Source organism: Astyanax mexicanus, chromosome 2 (assembly GCF_023375975.1).
Source record: "Astyanax mexicanus isolate ESR-SI-001 chromosome 2, AstMex3_surface, whole genome shotgun sequence".
Classification (NCBI taxonomy): Eukaryota; Metazoa; Chordata; class Actinopteri; order Characiformes; family Acestrorhamphidae; genus Astyanax; species Astyanax mexicanus.
In genome coordinates, this window is record NC_064409.1 from 18,398,253 (window position 1) to 18,416,335 (window position 18,083).

The 18,083-nt window shown below is 41.1% G+C and overlaps 1 protein-coding gene across 3 annotated transcripts in view; it reads right to left on the bottom strand.

The window, feature by feature from the left end:
• The window catches only part of tbc1d22a (TBC1 domain family, member 22a), a 261,181-nt gene that overhangs the window by 128,644 nt on the left and 114,454 nt on the right, over positions 1-18,083 (bottom strand). For all 3 annotated transcript variants that reach the window (XM_049473643.1, XM_049473641.1, XM_049473642.1), the window contains one exon: positions 12,676-12,782. In XM_049473643.1, the coding sequence (XP_049329600.1) occupies positions 12,676-12,782 (107 nt within the window). The remainder of the gene's footprint in view (positions 1-12,675; positions 12,783-18,083) is intronic.

The following is an 18,083-nucleotide window of genomic DNA, read 5'->3' on the forward strand; positions in this document are numbered from 1 at the left end:
TTCCAGTTTTTTTAAGGTTCCTATCATCACCACCAGTCTGTGCTTTTTTTAAACTACACCCTTTTATACCAAACCATTATTAATAACTTGTTTTAGTTCTAAATAACTAAATTATTCAGCACTTTTGAGAATCCTTGTTTAAATGTGTTAAAGATGCCCTAAAAAGTACAGCAAACAACTTTCTGCTGATGTTGACGTGACCTACAAAATCTGAGAAGCAAAATTTGATCTAATTACTGAAAGATAAAGTTGGAAAGCTCAGAGACAAAATCTGTAAATAATAAAATGAATGTCGTGATAAATCGTCTCTGCTCAAGGCCATGATTCATAAAAGATCAGTCTCTGGAAAAGCTCAAATCCTATAAGGTATTCATAAGATATTCATTCAGTTTACATCTAACAGCACTTCCACAAACAAGCTGGTGAGACACCTTGCCCCAGGATGAACCAGTTCAGAAGAATTATTAAAACACTACTGGAAAGTTATAGTTAAGGAAAAGTTAACATTTGAGAACTGAAATATTTCAAAATAAGACTTTTTTCAAAGTATATTTTGGAAAGGAGTGGAGGAAAGGAAAGGGAGAGAACGAAGGAAGAAGATAAAATGTCTCCATCTTGTCTAAATTAAACAATGTGTATGATAAAGCGACAAACATGCTTTTTTACGGAGATCAGCATTGTTGAATGTGAAAAGTTGATGTGAAAATGTATAAATTTAATTGGAATCAAATCTGATACCAATCTGCTACATCTGATACATCTGAAAATACTCGAGAAGCTAAATGGAGGTGGAGCCAAAAAAATATGTATTTCAGCGGCCATCAACCATCTGAGCTGCCCTCTATAGGAAGCTTTCAGTAACACGCACAGCACACAGGCAAGTAGGTGTTTCATGTTTCAAGAGAAAGCAAAACTAGTATCACGTTACCAAACAAATGAGCTCTAATTTCACTGGCCCTTTCTGGCTTTGTGTGAACTGTTCTGTTTTTGTCTAAAACGCTTTTATTTTACATGCAATTAAAGTGGTTTGCAGTAATTACTTAAACTCAAAATAATTCTGATGATTATGAGCAGCATGCTACGCAATTAAACCACAAAATCCCACTCCAAAAACAAGCTGAGAGCTTCAGTGTGTTGCTCATCACTGCAATGATCTTCGAGTCGGACTTCTCTAAAATGTTAAAGTTTTAAAACTCAATTCTCTCTAAGATTTGCTGCTTTTATTTCTTGTTCAAGTCTGTTTTTGGCACATTATGTTACACTAGTAAGGAACACTGGTTGGTGTCGCCATGTTTTCCTTCTAATTCAACAGGTCTCGCCGCAGGGTGGTACTTAACTAAGTAAAGTAAAGATAAGCTAAGTAATTAAATAAATAAATAAGTTAATAAATAAATAATTTTAAAGTCAAACGAGTGCTGGATGTTAATCTACACAGATGTCTCTCCTTTTCGTTCATTTACAGTAAGCTTAGATTTCCAGATTTCCTCTAAGGCTGGGTGCAGCAGCATTAGCATTAGTGGCTAACCACTAGCGCTAGCCGCAATAGTAAATCCAGCCCGATATCACTACACTGAGGAACCCTGAGTGTTCTGGTAAGCCAGGGAGGTATTAGCTAGAGGTTCATTTCACGTACCTTTTTTAACACGCAGTAAACAAGCAGGCTATAGTCCAATATACTGTAAAAGAACTAGTGCTGCACTTAGCGGCTAATGCTAATACTGCTCCAGCAGTGCTAGCCAGGGTTAACAGCTGGTTACAATCCAATTTACTTGCCTCTGAAGAGCGAAAGAGCAAGTGCTTAGCACAGTTAGCAGCTAATGCTGATACTGCTCCAGCCTCAGCACTGAAGAGCTTAAAAAAAAAAAAAAAAAAAAAAAAAAAAAACTCCTGTATAATGCTGTACTTCAGCGGACTAGCTTGCGGACTAAATTGATACATAAGGTTCACCGGATTATAAGGTGCACTGACAAGTTTTGGGAAGGATTTTAAGTGCACCTTATAGTACGAAAACTATGGTACTGCTAAAACCACTGCATGAAAAGGCTTAGTAGCATGTAATATGGGCTCCTTGACATTCCAAAACCAGGAGGAAAGCAAGGTCAGAGATTTAAGGATAGTTCATACTTCTGCGTTGAGTTAATGAAGTACTTAAGTAAATTAATTAAGCTAGCACTGCTGGAGCAGTAGTAGCATTAGCTGCAAACCATGCTAAGCGCTACTTCTTTTTAAACCTGCTGCTAACCCCGGATAGCACTGCTCGAGCAGCATTAGCATTTCTGGCTAACCATGCTAAGCACTAGCTCTTTCACTGTTCAGAGGTGAGTATTATCTGCCTGTAGCCCAATGGGTGTGGGTTATCATATTTGGCTGAAATAAATAATACATTTAATACCCAAGCAATTTTGATTCTAACTGATTTATAACTTAAAATACATTAACAATATAAAATCACACAAGCATTAGAGGCAGAATCCCTACAGGTAAAGTGCTGGTAATGCTGCTTTAAGTGTTCTAAAAGAAACCCACTGTCTCTAATGTTTGGGCTAATAGTTGGACTAGAAGTTGGGTTAATAGTTGGTTGCCTTGGTAACAAGGCTATTCCTTAGAAGTACGAAGAAAACCAGTACAGTATTTTGCAAAAATTCTGGTCCACTTCAGTCCACTCTTACTTCAATTTAAAAAAAATAAAAAATGGTATAAAGGTTCCAGTGTTGCCAGGGCTTCTGACCAGCGGGACCAAATCACACACACAGATACGGCACAGACCTGTGCACCTTATTATAGTTATCATCATCATCATCATCATCATCATAGCTCTCATCCCTCAGTGTGGGAGAGTCTGATCCCCGCTGATGTCACAGCCATCTGCTGCGAGAAGTCCCAGAGAGCCTTGATCTCTCTAAGTGGGCAGGATCTTCTCCCATCTCCCCTGTGATGCAAGCTAGCACGGCCAACTGTCAGCTGCTGTAACAGAATGGACAGTTAGCGATGAGCTATCCATCACGTGACGTTGAGTTTGCAGGCATGCTGAGCTAGCACTGTGTTAATGGCAGGGGGGGTTCTCATCCTGGAATGTGGGAGGTCAGGACCGTGTCCTGTGCCTGAACAAAAACCAGTCAGTTTGGAATAAAATGTATATCTTCACTGTCCAATGAAAAACATGCATCTTCAAAACACAAACAGCAACTCTACAGGACAGATACCTGTAGAACTCTCAGTGGAAATCGATGAAAAAAAAAAAAAAAAAAAAAAAAAGATTTTCTATTGGTCAGAAAAAATGTATACCATAATTTATATTGGCTTGTCATGAGCATGCAGGCCAATGTTCAACCTTACTCACAAGATAACACCTCACAACTTTAAATCAGTGTAGACAATCAAATTAGAAAACCACTGTTTATCAATCTAGTTGAGACAGCTGCTGTTTTTTTCTCTCTCTCTGTCCTTCTATGTCTTCCTCTCTATCCATTTCTTCTTTTTTTTTGTTTTTCTCTCCCTGTCTTACTCACTCTGACTATCTGGCTCACTCTCTGCCTGTCTTACTCTCTACATTTCCCTCTCTCTGTCTGTCTGTATTTCTGCCCGTCTCTATCTCTCTACCTCTTTTTGTCTCCTTTCTTTCTCTCTTACTCTTTTTCTGTCTATCCCTTTCAGTTTTACTCTGTATATCTGTCTCTCTATATCTCACTCAGTCTCACTCCCTCTGTATTGCTCAATTTATCCTTCTGGCTCAATCTTTGTCTCTCTCTACCTGTCTTACTCACTCTGTCTCTGTCTTTAGCTCTATATTCCCCTCTCCCCATCTTTCACTTTCTTTTTGTCTCCCTCTGTCTCTCTCCTTTTCTTCCTTATTTGTCGCTTTCTGTCTAATTGTATTTTTTCTCTGTCTCCATCTCTCAGTCTCTTTGGCTCTCTTTTTCTTTTTCCTCCCTTTCTCTCTCACTTTCTTTCCGTCTATCCCTTTTAGTCTCACTCTACATATCTGTCCCTCTCCATCTCTTTCTCTCTCTGACTCACTTGGTCTCACTTCCTCCGTATTGCTAACTCTATCTATTTGCCCCACTCTCTGTCTCGCTGCCCGTCTTACTCTATCTGTCTCTAGATTTTATCACTTTATTGCCCTCGCTCTATCAGTATTTCTCCCCGTCTCTACCTCTCACTGGCTTTTTGTCTCCCCCTGTCTCCCTCCTTTTCTCACTTTCTTTCTCACTCTCTGTCTGTCTATCCCTTTCAATATCTTTTAATCTTTCAATACCTTTATCTCTATATTCCCCTTACTCTATCTATATTTTTCTACCTCTCTATCGATCACGATGTTTTTGTATCTCTCTTTCTTTTCTACTTTTCTCTCTCTCTCTCATTCTGTCTTTATCTATATATTCTCCTCTCTGTACAGAATATCTATATTTGTCTCAGTCTCTATCTCTCACAGGCATTTCATCTCCCTTTTTCTTTTTCTCCCTTTCTCTCTTACTCTCTTTCTGTCTCTTTCAGTCTCACTCTGTATCTCTCTCACTCTCTCTTTCTCTCTCGATCTCACTCTCTCAGTTTCTGCCTTTATCTCTATATTACCCTTTCTCTGACTATCTGTATTTTTCTCCCTCTCTATCTATCACAATATTTTTGTCTCCCTCTTTCTTTTCTCCTTCTCTCTCTCACTCTCTTTCTGTATATCCCTTTCAGTCTCACTCTGTATCTCTCTCTCATTCTGTCTTTATATATCTATATATTCTCCTCTCTCTGTACAGAATATCTATATTTGTCTCAGTCTCTACTACAAGAATTTAATCTCCCTTTTTCTTTTTCTCCCTTTCTCTCTTATTCTCTTTCTGTCTATTCCTTTCAGTCTCACTCTGTATATCTTTCTCTCTCAGTCTCTCAATCTCTCTCTCTCTCAGTTTCTGCCTTTATCTCTATATTCCCATCTCTCTGTATCAGTATTTTTCTATCTCTGACTGTATTTTTGCCTCCCACTGTCTCACCATTTTCTGTCTATCCCTTTTGGTCTCTCTCTTTCTCTCTCTCTCTCTCTCTCTCTCTCTCTCTCTCTATCTATATATATATATTCCCCTCTCTCAGAATATCTATATTAGTCTCAGTCTCTATCTCTCACAGGCATTTTGTCTCCATTTTTATTTTTCTCCCTTTTCCTCTTACTCTCTTTCTGTCTATCCCTTTCAGTCTCACTCTGTATATCTCTCTCTCTCTCGGTTTCTCCCTTTATCTATATATTCACCTCTCTCTGTCTACCAGTATTTTTCTCTCATTGTATTTTTGTCTCCCTCTGTCTCACTCTTTCTCCTTTTCCTTTTTTGTCTATCCCTTTCGGTCTTTCTCTGTCTGTCTTACTCTCTGTCTGTCTTACACTCTCTCTCTCTCTCTCTCTCTCTCTCTGTCTCTCTCTCTCTCTCAGATAGGAGACGGAAGGGTTCCTCCTGGGCCGCTGTTCTGGCGTCTGTGTTAATCAGATGCGAGAGCTCCGACGGGCTGTTGTTTAGGCAGCCAAGTGCTCTCAGGTACGAGACTGTCAGTCAACACTGCCTCCAACAGCTGGAGCCCTCCCACATCTGCCTGCAGTGTCTGAGCGCAGGAGCGTCTGCTGTCTAATTCCTCTCACTGAGAAATGAGGGGCCACACCCGGGAGAGCAGGGTTAAATCTATAACTGCTGGAGTTTAAATCTGTTTAAGAAAAAGCAAGTTTAATAAAGAGAGGGAGGGACTGTCCAAGTGACAAAGCCTTTCCCACCTTAACCAGTTTTCCTCCTTCCTGTCCTTAATGGTGCTTATAGATTTTTGTTTACCAGCTCCAGAGTCCCCTATTCCATTGACAGTCCCTGTCTACAGGGACTAGACAAGCAGTGTGTGAATTTGGACGAATGTGTCAGTCATGAGTGCAACATAGGATAGCCAAATGCATTAATTAAAAGAGTCTACAAACATTTGGAGATCACCAAGACTGCTATTAGAACCAATGACGGCAAAAGAATGCTGTGGGTCAATTTACTAATATTTTATAAAAAATTAAGCCAAAATTGTGCCCCGTGTTGTCAAAGAGACTAGAGGCAAAACTAGACTCCCCTACTTAGTAAACCCACTCCCTTCTTCCAGACCATGAGTCTCAGACTGCCTTTATTAAGTTTATAGCGCAGCTTAAAGGACCAGACGCAGAGTGGACTTTTTCATGTGATATCCAGTTTGCCCAGTAAGTGCAATAAAGCCCAAGCTGCTGTGAGAGAGTAAGCATACATTGGTGACTATTAAAACAAGACAAATATAAATGGTAAACATTATTTGGACTCTTTCATCTTTCAATGGTGGAAAAACAAGAATGTTCACAAACATTTGGAGATAACTTGCTCTTAGAACCAATGACAGCAGAAAAACAAGGATGCTGTGGTTCCATGAAGCAAAAATTGTCCACCAAAGACAGGGCTGGACTAAAAGCAGGGCTGGACTAAAAGCAGGGCTGGACTAAAGGCAGGGCTAGACCAAAGGCAGGGCTAGACTACAGGCAGGGCAAGACTAAAGGCAGGGCTAAAGGCAGGGCTAGACTAAAAGCAGGGCTAGACTAAACACAGGGCTAAAGGCAGGGCTAGACTACAGGCAGGGCTAGACTAAAGGCAGGGCTGGACTAAAGGCAGGGCTGGACTAAAGGCAGGGCTAGACTAAAAGCAGGGCTAGACTAAAGGCAGGGCTAAAGGCAGGGCTAGACCAAAGGCAGGGCTAGACTACAGGCAGGGCAAGACTAAAGGCAGGGCTAAAGGCAGGGCTAGACTAAAAGCAGGGCTAGACTAAACACAGGGCTAAAGGCAGGGCTAGACTACAGGCAGGGCTAGACTAAAGGCAGGGCTAAATGCAGGGCTAGACTAAAGGCAGGGCTGGACTAAAGGCAGGGCTGGACTAAAAGCAGGGCTAGACTAAAGGCAGGGCTAAAGGCAGGGCTAGACTAAAGGCAGGGCTAAAGGCAGGGCTAAAGGCAGGGCTAGACTAAAGACAGGGCTGGACTAAAGGCAGGGCTAGACTAAAGGCAGGGCTAGACTAAAGGCAGGGCTAGACTCCCATACTTATTTGGAAAACCCATCCCTTCTCCAAAAGCAAACTGCCTTCATTGAGTTTACAGCACAGCTTCAAGGACTACAGCCAGCCCATGTAATGCAGATTGTCTATTCCAGCCAGTGCTCTCAATCACATCATTCCTAGGTGTAGGTGCACCTTCCTACAATACAGCAGAATTAGTTTTTTTTTTTTAAATATTGGAACTGAGGACAATGGGAAATAGTTGAAGAAAATGGGCTGTTGTTGTCACTGAAACATATGGGAATGGGTGGAGCTATACATTATACTGCAACCAGCCAGCAGAGGCATTGAACGTACTCTGGCTTTACTTTCAAAAGACACTGCATTTTTTTATACAGTTATTGGAGTTATTATTCAAACACAATGCTAGCGTGGAATGCTAACTATTGGGTTATAAGCCTTCATTACCCATTAGCAACTGTACAGTAGCCATGTAGCTACAAAACTGAGAAAGATATAAAACACATTTTTATTTACTACATTTTAAGGCAGGAATAAAATAGTAAAATCCAAGACATGCTCAGCAGCAGAATGTTCCAATCCAGAATGTTCCATATCGGAAATAGAATGACACACACACACACACACACACACACCCACACACAAAACACACACAACACACACACACAGGCCCTTTCGTTTGGTGCCCTGGCCCCAGGCTTGGACATCTCAGATAATGCTGTTGTAGTGAGCTGCCTTGCTTAACACACATTACTCATCTCCTGCACCTGAGGGGTGAGAATACAGATGGATTCGCTCCTGCCAAATCTAATGGATCAGTCCAGCTCCAGGCCAGTCCTATGACTGACACATGCAGATACACACCAACACAAACACACCAGCAGATCCAGAGGAGCAGGAAACAGCCAGTTCTGTCTCAGTCAATAAATGAAGACTACAAATATGACCAGAATTTACACAACAGAAAGAATATGATGTGTTTCCACATGAATCCGGATATTTTTTAATAATATCCCCGTCCAGCAAGGATCAATAAAGCCAAGTCAAGAACAATTAGAGGCTGGATAGACATATTTGAGAGTCTTTTAACATTGGACTTCAACATAAAAACTACTGTAAGCAATACTGGTATAATGTAAGCTCTGGAGACTGACTGTAGAAATGTATAGGTCTGAGAGGGGTGATGGAAGCAGTTGATGTGTGGCCTTCTTAGGTTATTTTCTGGATTGTCATCATTATTATTACTATTACTATTATATATATATATATATATATATATATATATATATATATATATATATATATATATATATATATATATAGTTTTTTCCTGTCCCCTTCTTCATATTGAGTTAAGTGTAATTTATATCTATATACTAATATGTACCGATGTTTAACCTTTTAGTTTTGATTTGTGCTTTCCCTAGCAGTCCCTGGCTATGTATATAGTTAAAAAAAAGTGATGTATAATTTGATGATATATATGAAATATTGTTTAAAAAACAAATATATATATATATATATATATACATAACACCATACCACAAAAAAAAAAGTTAAAATGAACATCTGCAGGTGATCTCATAACATTTGTTTCACCTTCAATGCATTTTCAAAATTGTCCCACTGGGTGCTTGTTCGTCCAGACCTGGTCCAAAATCTCTGTTCGCTGTAAGATTTGTACCTCCGGAGACGAGGATTGGAAAAAAAAAAAATGCACACAGTGCATTTTGCTGCCTCCGCTGTGTTAGATAATGTGAGAGTTACTTTAAAATAAGCTGTAGACATGTTTTTAATCCGCAAATCGAAGAGAGAACAGAAGCAATCCAGGTAGTGTTCATGTTTCAGGCTCATTTTAAACAGGCTAAGCTAATGTAAAGAAAAAGCAAACATGCGCAGACTCTTTCTTTCAGAAAGATTAGTTTTCCCTGTCTATACGGCTACACAGTTTTCAAAAAATCCCACCTTGGCAGGGAGAAAGAGATCTCAGAAGGCATTATTACCACCCACAGTGGACAGGACAGTACAGTGCAGTAATTGGTAATGATCGTGACCGGTGGCGTCTGGCTAGAACTGTCCATGCTATCAGCCAGACGACTCTAACAGAAACAACATCCACATTCAATACAGGAGACCCAACACACACACATATCTCCTCCATGATTTAGTTTCCATGGCACATGGCAAAAGTCATGGGACACATCAATAATATGGTAATAGTTCATGTCAGTGTACAGATTGTATGTGCTAACCTTTCAGTTTTCAGGATCAGGTCAATTATCAGCAGATGCTGATTTTAGTGTCTAACAGTATTAGTCGTAACACCCCCAACCAACATGCTGTCAAACAAAGAAGAAAAATCATCAGACAACGTATAACGAACACCTCTCAGAAAAGAAGTTTGCGCCTGAGATCACGCCGGAATAAAACTCTTAACACTCGCGAGTGCAGGTGTCGAAACACACACACACACACACGCACACACAGAGCAGGCGACACTCTAACAACTCGCGAGCAAACGCTTGGTGCTATTAGCAGAGAGTGTGTGAAGGTGTGAGGAAAACAATGAGTGGAGAAAATCATTAGCGCCTATGAGAATCCGCTTTGTACACACAAATTACCGCAGTAATTAGAGACAAAACAGCACAAAAGGTTCAGGGGCTCCGAGTGCATTTTAATCTACTGGCAGCCGAGAGAGGCCAGTCACGGAATACAAATGACCTCCAAGTGTGGGGGACTGTCATCCGGACTCTCTCTCTCTCCCTGTCTCTCTCTCTCTCTCGGTGTGTGTGTGTTTGTTTGTGTGTGTGTGTAAGACAGAGAGAGAGAGCAGACGGTGTGTGTGAGAGAAAGAGAGAGTCCATTTCTCTCCCCCAACACTTCAAACACCCGGGCGTAATTACACAGTCTTTCATCAACGGCGAAAAAACAAGCAGACAAAAACCCTCAAAGTGGGCCACATGGGACTTTCCTGCTGCCTTCTGGGTAACGCTGCTGAAAATATGAGCACGGGCCAACAACTAGCCCCCAGCAGCTAGCCACCTACATGCACAAACACACACACACACACAATACATACACCGGAGTCTGTGGCTTTACTCACTACATCATGCCAACCTAAACAGCATTGATGTTTTCACGGCTTTAAATCAATTAGAATCAGAGGAGAGAGAGAGAAAGAGACGGAGTAAGGAGGGGCGCTGCTCTACTCTCCCCTGACAATTCAGCCACCGCCGGGGCTTTTGGGTAAAGGAGGCTGCTGGAGCTATGGAACAGAGTGAGAATATTCATCATCAGCTTTATTCCTGGAGAGAGAGAGTGAGTAAGAGGGGGGAGAAAGAAAGAGAGCACGAGTGAGGAAGGAAAGAAGAAGAGAGAGAAACAGACAGAGAGAGAAAAAGAATCAGAAGGAACAACGGAAGGAAATAGATAAAAGAAAATTAAAAAGAGAGGAAAAGTTAAGAGAGGAAAGGGGAGAGACAGGGTGACTGAGTAAGAAAGCAACAGAGAGATAGAAAAGAAAGGGGAGAGACAGGGAGGGAAAGAGAGTTATTAATGGTAAAGTGAGACGGGGTTGACTGAGCGATAGAGCAAGAAAGAGATAGGAAAGAAGGGAGAGACAGATAAAGGAAGACACACAGGCAAGGAGGTAGAGAAAGAAAAAGTAAAAAGAGAGAGAGGGTAGACAGAGAGCATAGGGGAGAAAAAGAGGAAGGGAAAGACAGTCAAATATAAATAAAGGTAGAGAGGGTGAAAAAAGACAAAGACAGGAATGAAGAAGAACTGAGAGGGGAATAGAGAGAGAGAGCTAGGAAGAGGAAATAAAAGAGAAAAGGAAGAAAAAAAGAACATGAAATAAACAGGGGGACAGGAAGTAAAAGAGAAGGAGAGAGATAGGGCAGAGACAGATCAGACAAAAAAAGGAAGGAATAAGGAGATAAAGAGAGATAGAAATGGAGGAATAGGGAGGATGGAGAGGGAAAAGGAGGGAAAGAAAGACAGAAAAGAAGAGAGAAAAAGGTAAAAAGGAAAGGGGAGAGACAGGAAGGGAAAGAAAGATATTATTGAGAAAGCGAGAGAGAAGGGGTTGACTGAGCGATAGAGCAAGAAAGAGAAATGAAAGGAGAGAGAGAGAGAGAGAGAGAGAGAGAGATGAAGGGAGGCACACAGGCATGAAGGTAGAGAAAGAGATAGAAATGGAATAATGATGTGAGGGATGTAAGATGGAGAGGTAGGAAGTGAAGAAATTTAAAGGATAGAGAAAAGGTAGAGAAGAAAAAGGCAGAGACAGGGAGGGAAAGAGAGATATTGAGAAAGTGAGAGAAACAGGGTTGACTAAGCGATAGAGCAAGAAAGAGATATATGAAAGGAGGAAGAGAGAAATGAAGGGAGGCACACAGGCATGAAGGTAGAGAAAGAGTGAGAAAAAAAAATAAAAAAATAGAGAGAGACAGGAGGAATGACAGTGAGGAGGAAAGGGAGCAAGAGCTTAGCAGGAAGGAAGGGGAAGAAGGAGAAAAGGAGTGGGAGAGACAACTAGGTAGGGATGAAGAAAGGAAACAGGTAGAGAGAGTGAGAAAAAGAGGACAAGAATGAACATTGAGAGAGACCTAGGAGGAGAGAATGAGAGAGAGAAAAGAAAGGAGAGAAAAAATAGAAATAGACAGGGGGACAGGGAGGGAGGAGAAGGAGAGAGATAGGACAGAGACAGATAGAGAGAAAGAGAGGAAGGAACAAGCTGAGAAAAAGAGAGAGATGGAAATGGAGTAATGGGGAGGAAGTGAGGTAGGATGGAGAGGAAAGAAGTGAAGACATTTAAAAAAAATAGAGAAAAGGATAAAGAAAAGGTATAGAAGAAAGGGAAGGAAAGAGAAATATTGAGAAAGTGAAAGATACAGGGTTGACTAAGCGATTGAGTAAGAAAGAGAAATGAAAGGAGAGAGAGACAGAGATGAAGGGAGGCACACAGGCATGAAGACAACAGAGAGAGAGACACAGGGGGTGGGAGACATTAGAGAGGAAGAAAGGAAGCAAAAGCTTAGCAGGAAGAAAGAGGAAAAGAAAGAGAGCTTGGAAGAGAGGATGAGAGAGAGAAAAGGAAGGAGAGAAAGAATTAGAAATAGACAGGGGGACAGAGAGGGAAGAGAAGGGGAGAGATAGGACAGAGACAGATAGAAAGAAAGAGAGGAAGGAACAAGGAGAGAAAAAAGATAGAGATAAAAATGGAGTAATGGGAAGGGAGTGAGATAGGATGGAGAGGTAGGAAGTGAAGAAAGAGAGGGAGAGGGAGAAAGGGATACAGAGAGGAAAGGAAAAGAAAGAGAGGGAGAGGGCAAGAGAGAGAGAGAGAGAGAGAGAGAGAGATGAGGGGTATATAGAGAGAAAATACCTTCACGCCAGAGACTTTTATTGTGTTGCTACTGTAAGCAGATAAACACACACACACACACACACACACACACACACACACACACACACACACACACACACACACACACACACAAATACACACCTCTTTCGGAAACACACACACACACACCTATCTCTCCCGGCAGCACACCCCTCTGCACACACACTCTCTCTCGCACAGTGTGAATTTAAGCAGACCCGGCGCGGGGCGAAGGGGAATCAATTTACCTGAATGCCGTCCAGCAGCTTGCTCATGCACCAGAAGCTGTCAGCCTCAATGTTCCGCAGCACCTCCTCCTGCAGGCTGGAAACATCGAAATTTTCCACCTCTTCCTCTGCGAAAAAAGAGAAGAAACAAAAGAATGAGAGAGATCAAGAACAGGAAGGAGAGGATGAAGGAAACAATGAGAGGAAATAGAAGAGAGATGCGCAGCAAGGCAAGAGAAGGTCCAACCGGTGAAGAAAACACACCTCACTACTGGTGCTTTCACACATTTTCACACCTGAAAATCAAGACGATGTGTAGTTACATTGTGTACATTTGCTCTGGTTAGTTTTGGCATCACACTGAAAACATACATACAGCTCTGGAAAAATAAGAGATCACTTAAAAATAATGGGTTTCTTTGATTTTACCAAACTGAAAACCTCTGGAATATAATCAAGAGAAAGACAGATGATCACAATTCATCAAACTAAGCTAAACTACTTGAATTGGTGCACCAGGAGTGGCATAAAATAACACAAAAGCAGTGTGTAAGACAGGTGGAGGAAGAACATGCTAAAATGCATGAAAACTGTGATTAAAGCGTTATTCCACCAAATATTAATTTCTGAACTCTTAAAACTTTATGAATATGAACTTGTTTTCTTTGCATTATTTGAGGTTTGAAAGCTCTGCATCATTTTTTGTTATTTCTCATTTCTCATAACCATTTCTCATTTTCTGCCAATAAATGCTCTAAATAACAATATTTTTTTAATTTGGTATGAGCATTGGCATTAGCATTACCTAACCTAACCCCTAGCAGTTAGCCACTATTGCTAATGCTCCAGCTTTAGTGCTGGAGAAATTTGGGAATCTAAGCTCACCGTAAAAAAAAAAAAAAAAAAAAAACAGAAGCGCTTTACTCACCTAAATAAACAGTTTTCAGGAAATAAACATGTGTTAATTAACATCCAGCGCTCGTTCGAATATAGACATTCGTTGACAGTGCGCCTTATAACGCGGTGCACCTTGTAGTGTATATATAAAAAAAAACAGTACTAATTTAAAAAATAATTGTAAGTGCTAAGAAAGAAGATTTTAAGGGCGGGCTTTGTGTTTATATTTGCATTTGTATTTAGTGTGTCCCACTAAACAAAAAACTAATGTAATCTTATAATCAATACAGGTGGGAACCAATTTCAATGGATAATATGTTATGGCATGCAGCAATTCTTTTGAGACATATCCTCACTTAGCTAAAATCCAGCTTTCTTCATTCAAGATTTAAACATTACCCTATTCTAAGAATTCAGAGCATGTTGTTTCCATGACTACTTAAATAATCCAATTGCAGTAATTCAATTATAAACATGATTGTGAACAAACTCCCTGGTTGGGAGTTTGTGCATCTCTTCAAATTAAATAAAAAATATTATTTCAAAAAGACCCTCAAACTGCAAACCAAACTGATGGTCCAAGCCAAACAAAGCAAGTGCATAAAATAAGCACCCTAGGACCAGTTTCCAGTGATTTTTTTCTGCCAAAGTCAACACTCAACATGTTCACTCAGCCCCTCGTTCCTCCAAGGGCTCATATAATCAACTTCACTGCAGCTAATAAAGTAAAGGAACAGCTTTTAAGACGCTTCAGGGGTTCCTTTAAGCAGAAACAGCAAGGCCAAGTGCACATGGGCTTGTTAAAAATCGATACAGAAACGAGTGGATGAAAAGAAGGGCTGACCAGCTTTGGTCCTGATGCTCCACTCATCTGCTTAACGAGGGGGTCAAGATGTGTACATGATTCAGACTGAAGGAACGAAGAAGATTGCGGTATTCCTGCCGACAACGCCAAGTCACACTTATTTCAATTTCATTTAAAAAGGTGTGAATGCTTTAATACAAAATGCAGATTAAGAACCTCAACTATGAACAGTGGAAAGTAACTGTGTATTGTTTTAAGCTGCCAGCCTCTCATTGGCTGATCATGTGACCTTTAGTATTTGGAGTGTTCCTTTTTGGTTGTTTTGTAATCATGTGTGTTTTAAAAGCTAGAATGCTATTAACTTTTGTCTTTTAACCCTGATGAAGGCCTGAGCGCCGAAACGCGTTGGTTATTCTTGTATTGCTAGTCAGAAATTCTCCAGTCAACAAGTACTGCTGGTTTTTACCATTTTTTGATCAGTGATTTTATTGCTAGGCACCTTGTTGTGCAGTAAAGTTGCACCAGATCCATCTTTTTCTATTGTTTTAAGCATGAATTACTTTAAATTAGGGTTAGGACCTTAAAAATGAAAGATGAATCTTAAATAGTCAAGCCAATTCAGATGATCTTATTACTAAGATGCTTTTGGAAAACTGGACTCTGGACCAGACTTGAACAAGACCTGCATTAAAAGCAGATGTTTGCCTTTACTCTGAATTTAATGGTTTGCTAGCCAACACACGTTTAGATTCCATGCAAAATTCAGATTTCTACTACTGATTTCAGCCATATACAAATTGTGTTTTGACAAACATCATTTAGCATTTAGACAGAGGGTTTGAGTCAAAAACTATTGATTCTCAGCTAGCTATAAGATAAGGCTTGCCTAAAATTGGCAGTAAGGGCATCATGGCAGATGCTGTAGTTCCACTTCCTTGTCCTGACCTCTCATTATTCAGCTATGCCATGAAAATTACAGTTTGACCTGGGTTCATACTGACACCAATATTGGAATTAACACAATATAAACAAGGTTTCAGTACTGGGCGCCAAGTGGTCCAGCGATCTAATGGGCTGCCACTATGATCGGGAGATTGATGGTTCGAATCCCAGTTATGCAGCTTGTTATCGGCTGTTGGAGCCCTGAGGGAGCACAACTGGCCTTGCTCTCTCTCTGGGTGGATAGATGGCTCTCTCTCCCCACATCACTCCTAGGGTGGTGATGATCGGCACAAGGCATCTGTGAGCTGACGTATCGGATCCGAGTCGCTGCACTTTCCTCCGAGTGCGCTGTGGTGCTACTCGGCAATGTTATATCAGCAGCAGTTCGACAAGAGGCGGTAGCTGACTTCACGTGTGCACCCTTCTTGTGTTGTGGCAACACCAGTGATAGATGAGTAGCTTGTAGCAGCTGAATGGGTGGGACAAATGGGAGAAAATGGGGGAAAAAAATTGAGGAAAAAAAAAGGTTTCAGTACTGACAAAGGTCACATTTCTGAGCTGGATTACTCACTGCTATCTGATGACATGAAGGCACTGCACTGGTTAGGTTGGGTACATTTCTCTGCATGTTATGCTATGTTTATGATGTCTGTTGTTGGTTACACTTTATGAAAGTTATGAAACGCAGAATTCCCACAGTGCAGGAATTGAGTCCAGTGAATGGATTGGTCCAACTATCCAATAACTAGAGATGATTATCCAATTTTGTTTAGATTAGTCCCAGTATCTCATGCTAATTCTGGATCGGTGTGTCCCCATTCAGAACACAAAACAGCTTTTTAATGCTGGGAAAATCACAGAAAACTCTTCCCAGAAAGATAATTTCGTTGTGTGATACATTATAAAAAGGAGACTGAACCGGTACTTAGAGCCTATTTACAGCAGATCACAAGAAATGTTCTTTTGTAAACCGAACACCATCATTACTTGAAAAGCTGTTCACATTACAAAACAGCAAGGTGTAAAGAGAAAGCCAAAAAAAGCCAAAAAAAAGAGGAAGGAAAAGAGAAGGAAAAAAAAGAAATAAGAAAGGAGCGCATCAGCTCTCACACAGCTGAGTATCAGACAGGCATTAAGAACAGCGGAGGGCGATTTACGCAATTAGCAGAGCAGTGCCTCCTGCTCACTTCCGATCTGCTGGAGACGACTCAAACTGCAGCCTGCAGCAGCTGACAGGTTACTCAGGTAAAGCAGAGGCGGAGAGGAGATCTAAGAACTTCTCCCACACAGAGACAGACACACACACACACACACATACACACACTTATTATGGAAGGGGCTGCCAGCACTCTGCTGTCTCCTGGCAACAGCAGTGAAACCTTGAGGTTCTGACAGGGCTGGAAGGCTACGGCAGAAGATCTCGTACTGCTAGCAGTCCCAGGACTGGAGTCTCGGATGCAAGTCCCAGGCACTACAAACAGGGGGTCCCTGTCCTGGTCCTTTTTTTTTCAAGGAAGGACTCATTAATTAGCTTAGATTAGATTATTAACAGTGTTAAAGCAGGGAAAACAACAACATACCCTGATAAGCTATCTACAAAAAGCATGATTAACATTGTGTGGGTCCCACTGGTGCCACTAAATCAGCTCTGACCCAACGAGACACGGACTCCACAGGACCTCTGAAGTTAGGCATCAGGTCCTGTAGACCAAGCAAGTTGTAAAGTGGACCCTTAAAGCCAATATTTGCTTCTAAGCACAAACTATGACATATCCTATGTGAATAAGCCGTACTGTGCATCCTACACCATGCATCTCCATAGAAATGGAAGTACACCTCGTGGCATTGTGACTGTAGCAATGCAGCAATGCTTTAAAGCATTAAAGTAAATGGAATTCCAGTCTCGTGCTCTACATAGGAATCTAGTGTGAGGCTTCCTGCTTTCTTTACTGAAGTACTGTGGTATCTGACACCAAAAGAACCTAGAGAAAGAACCTTGTGAAAGGTACAATAGAGAGTAATGCCCTATACCAGGGGTATTTAATTACAATTCAGTATGGTCCAGTTGGAGAATTTTTCCATCAGTCCAAAGTACGGACCGTCGTCATTTTTAACTTGTGTTAAAAAAAAAAAAACACACATTTTGTGTACATTCCTCCCCTTTCGCACTCAGCGTGTCTTTAGTTTCTGCCCATTTTCGTTTTTCTGCCAGTTCTCAGGCTCACTATCTCTTTATAAAGGCGCTTTTTCCCAGCCGCGTCCCAATTCACTAGACAGGGCAGCGGTCTGCACAGATCTTTTTGGCTGAGGAGAGCGTTTTGTGATCTTACAGCACACGTGATTGGTCTGTGAGTTTACTGCACCGCAGAACACATATACCAGGGGTATATTGTTTTATTATAGAGTCTGTGGCTCGTGACTTCAAATATATTTTTCATCTGGCCGCCCCCAAAAAAAGTTTGGACACCCCTGACGTATACCGTAAAGACAAGATAAATTATTCTGCAGCTTAAAATAAACGCTGTCAGAATTCAGTCCTTCTCTGTAGTTTATCGGTTTGGGTCCGCATTGAACAACGTCTGGGTCCGGACCCGGACCACGGCCCGCCTATTAGTGATCCCTGCCCTATACTATAGCCTGACGCCCACCTCTCCACAGAAATGAAGAAGACATTGTAATGACACAGATCACTTTGCTGTCTTTTAGTCTGCAATGACTTAAATTGATCTTTAGCCACTGTGGATCATATCAAGCCAATTCACTCAGATCCTCAGAGATGGGAAAT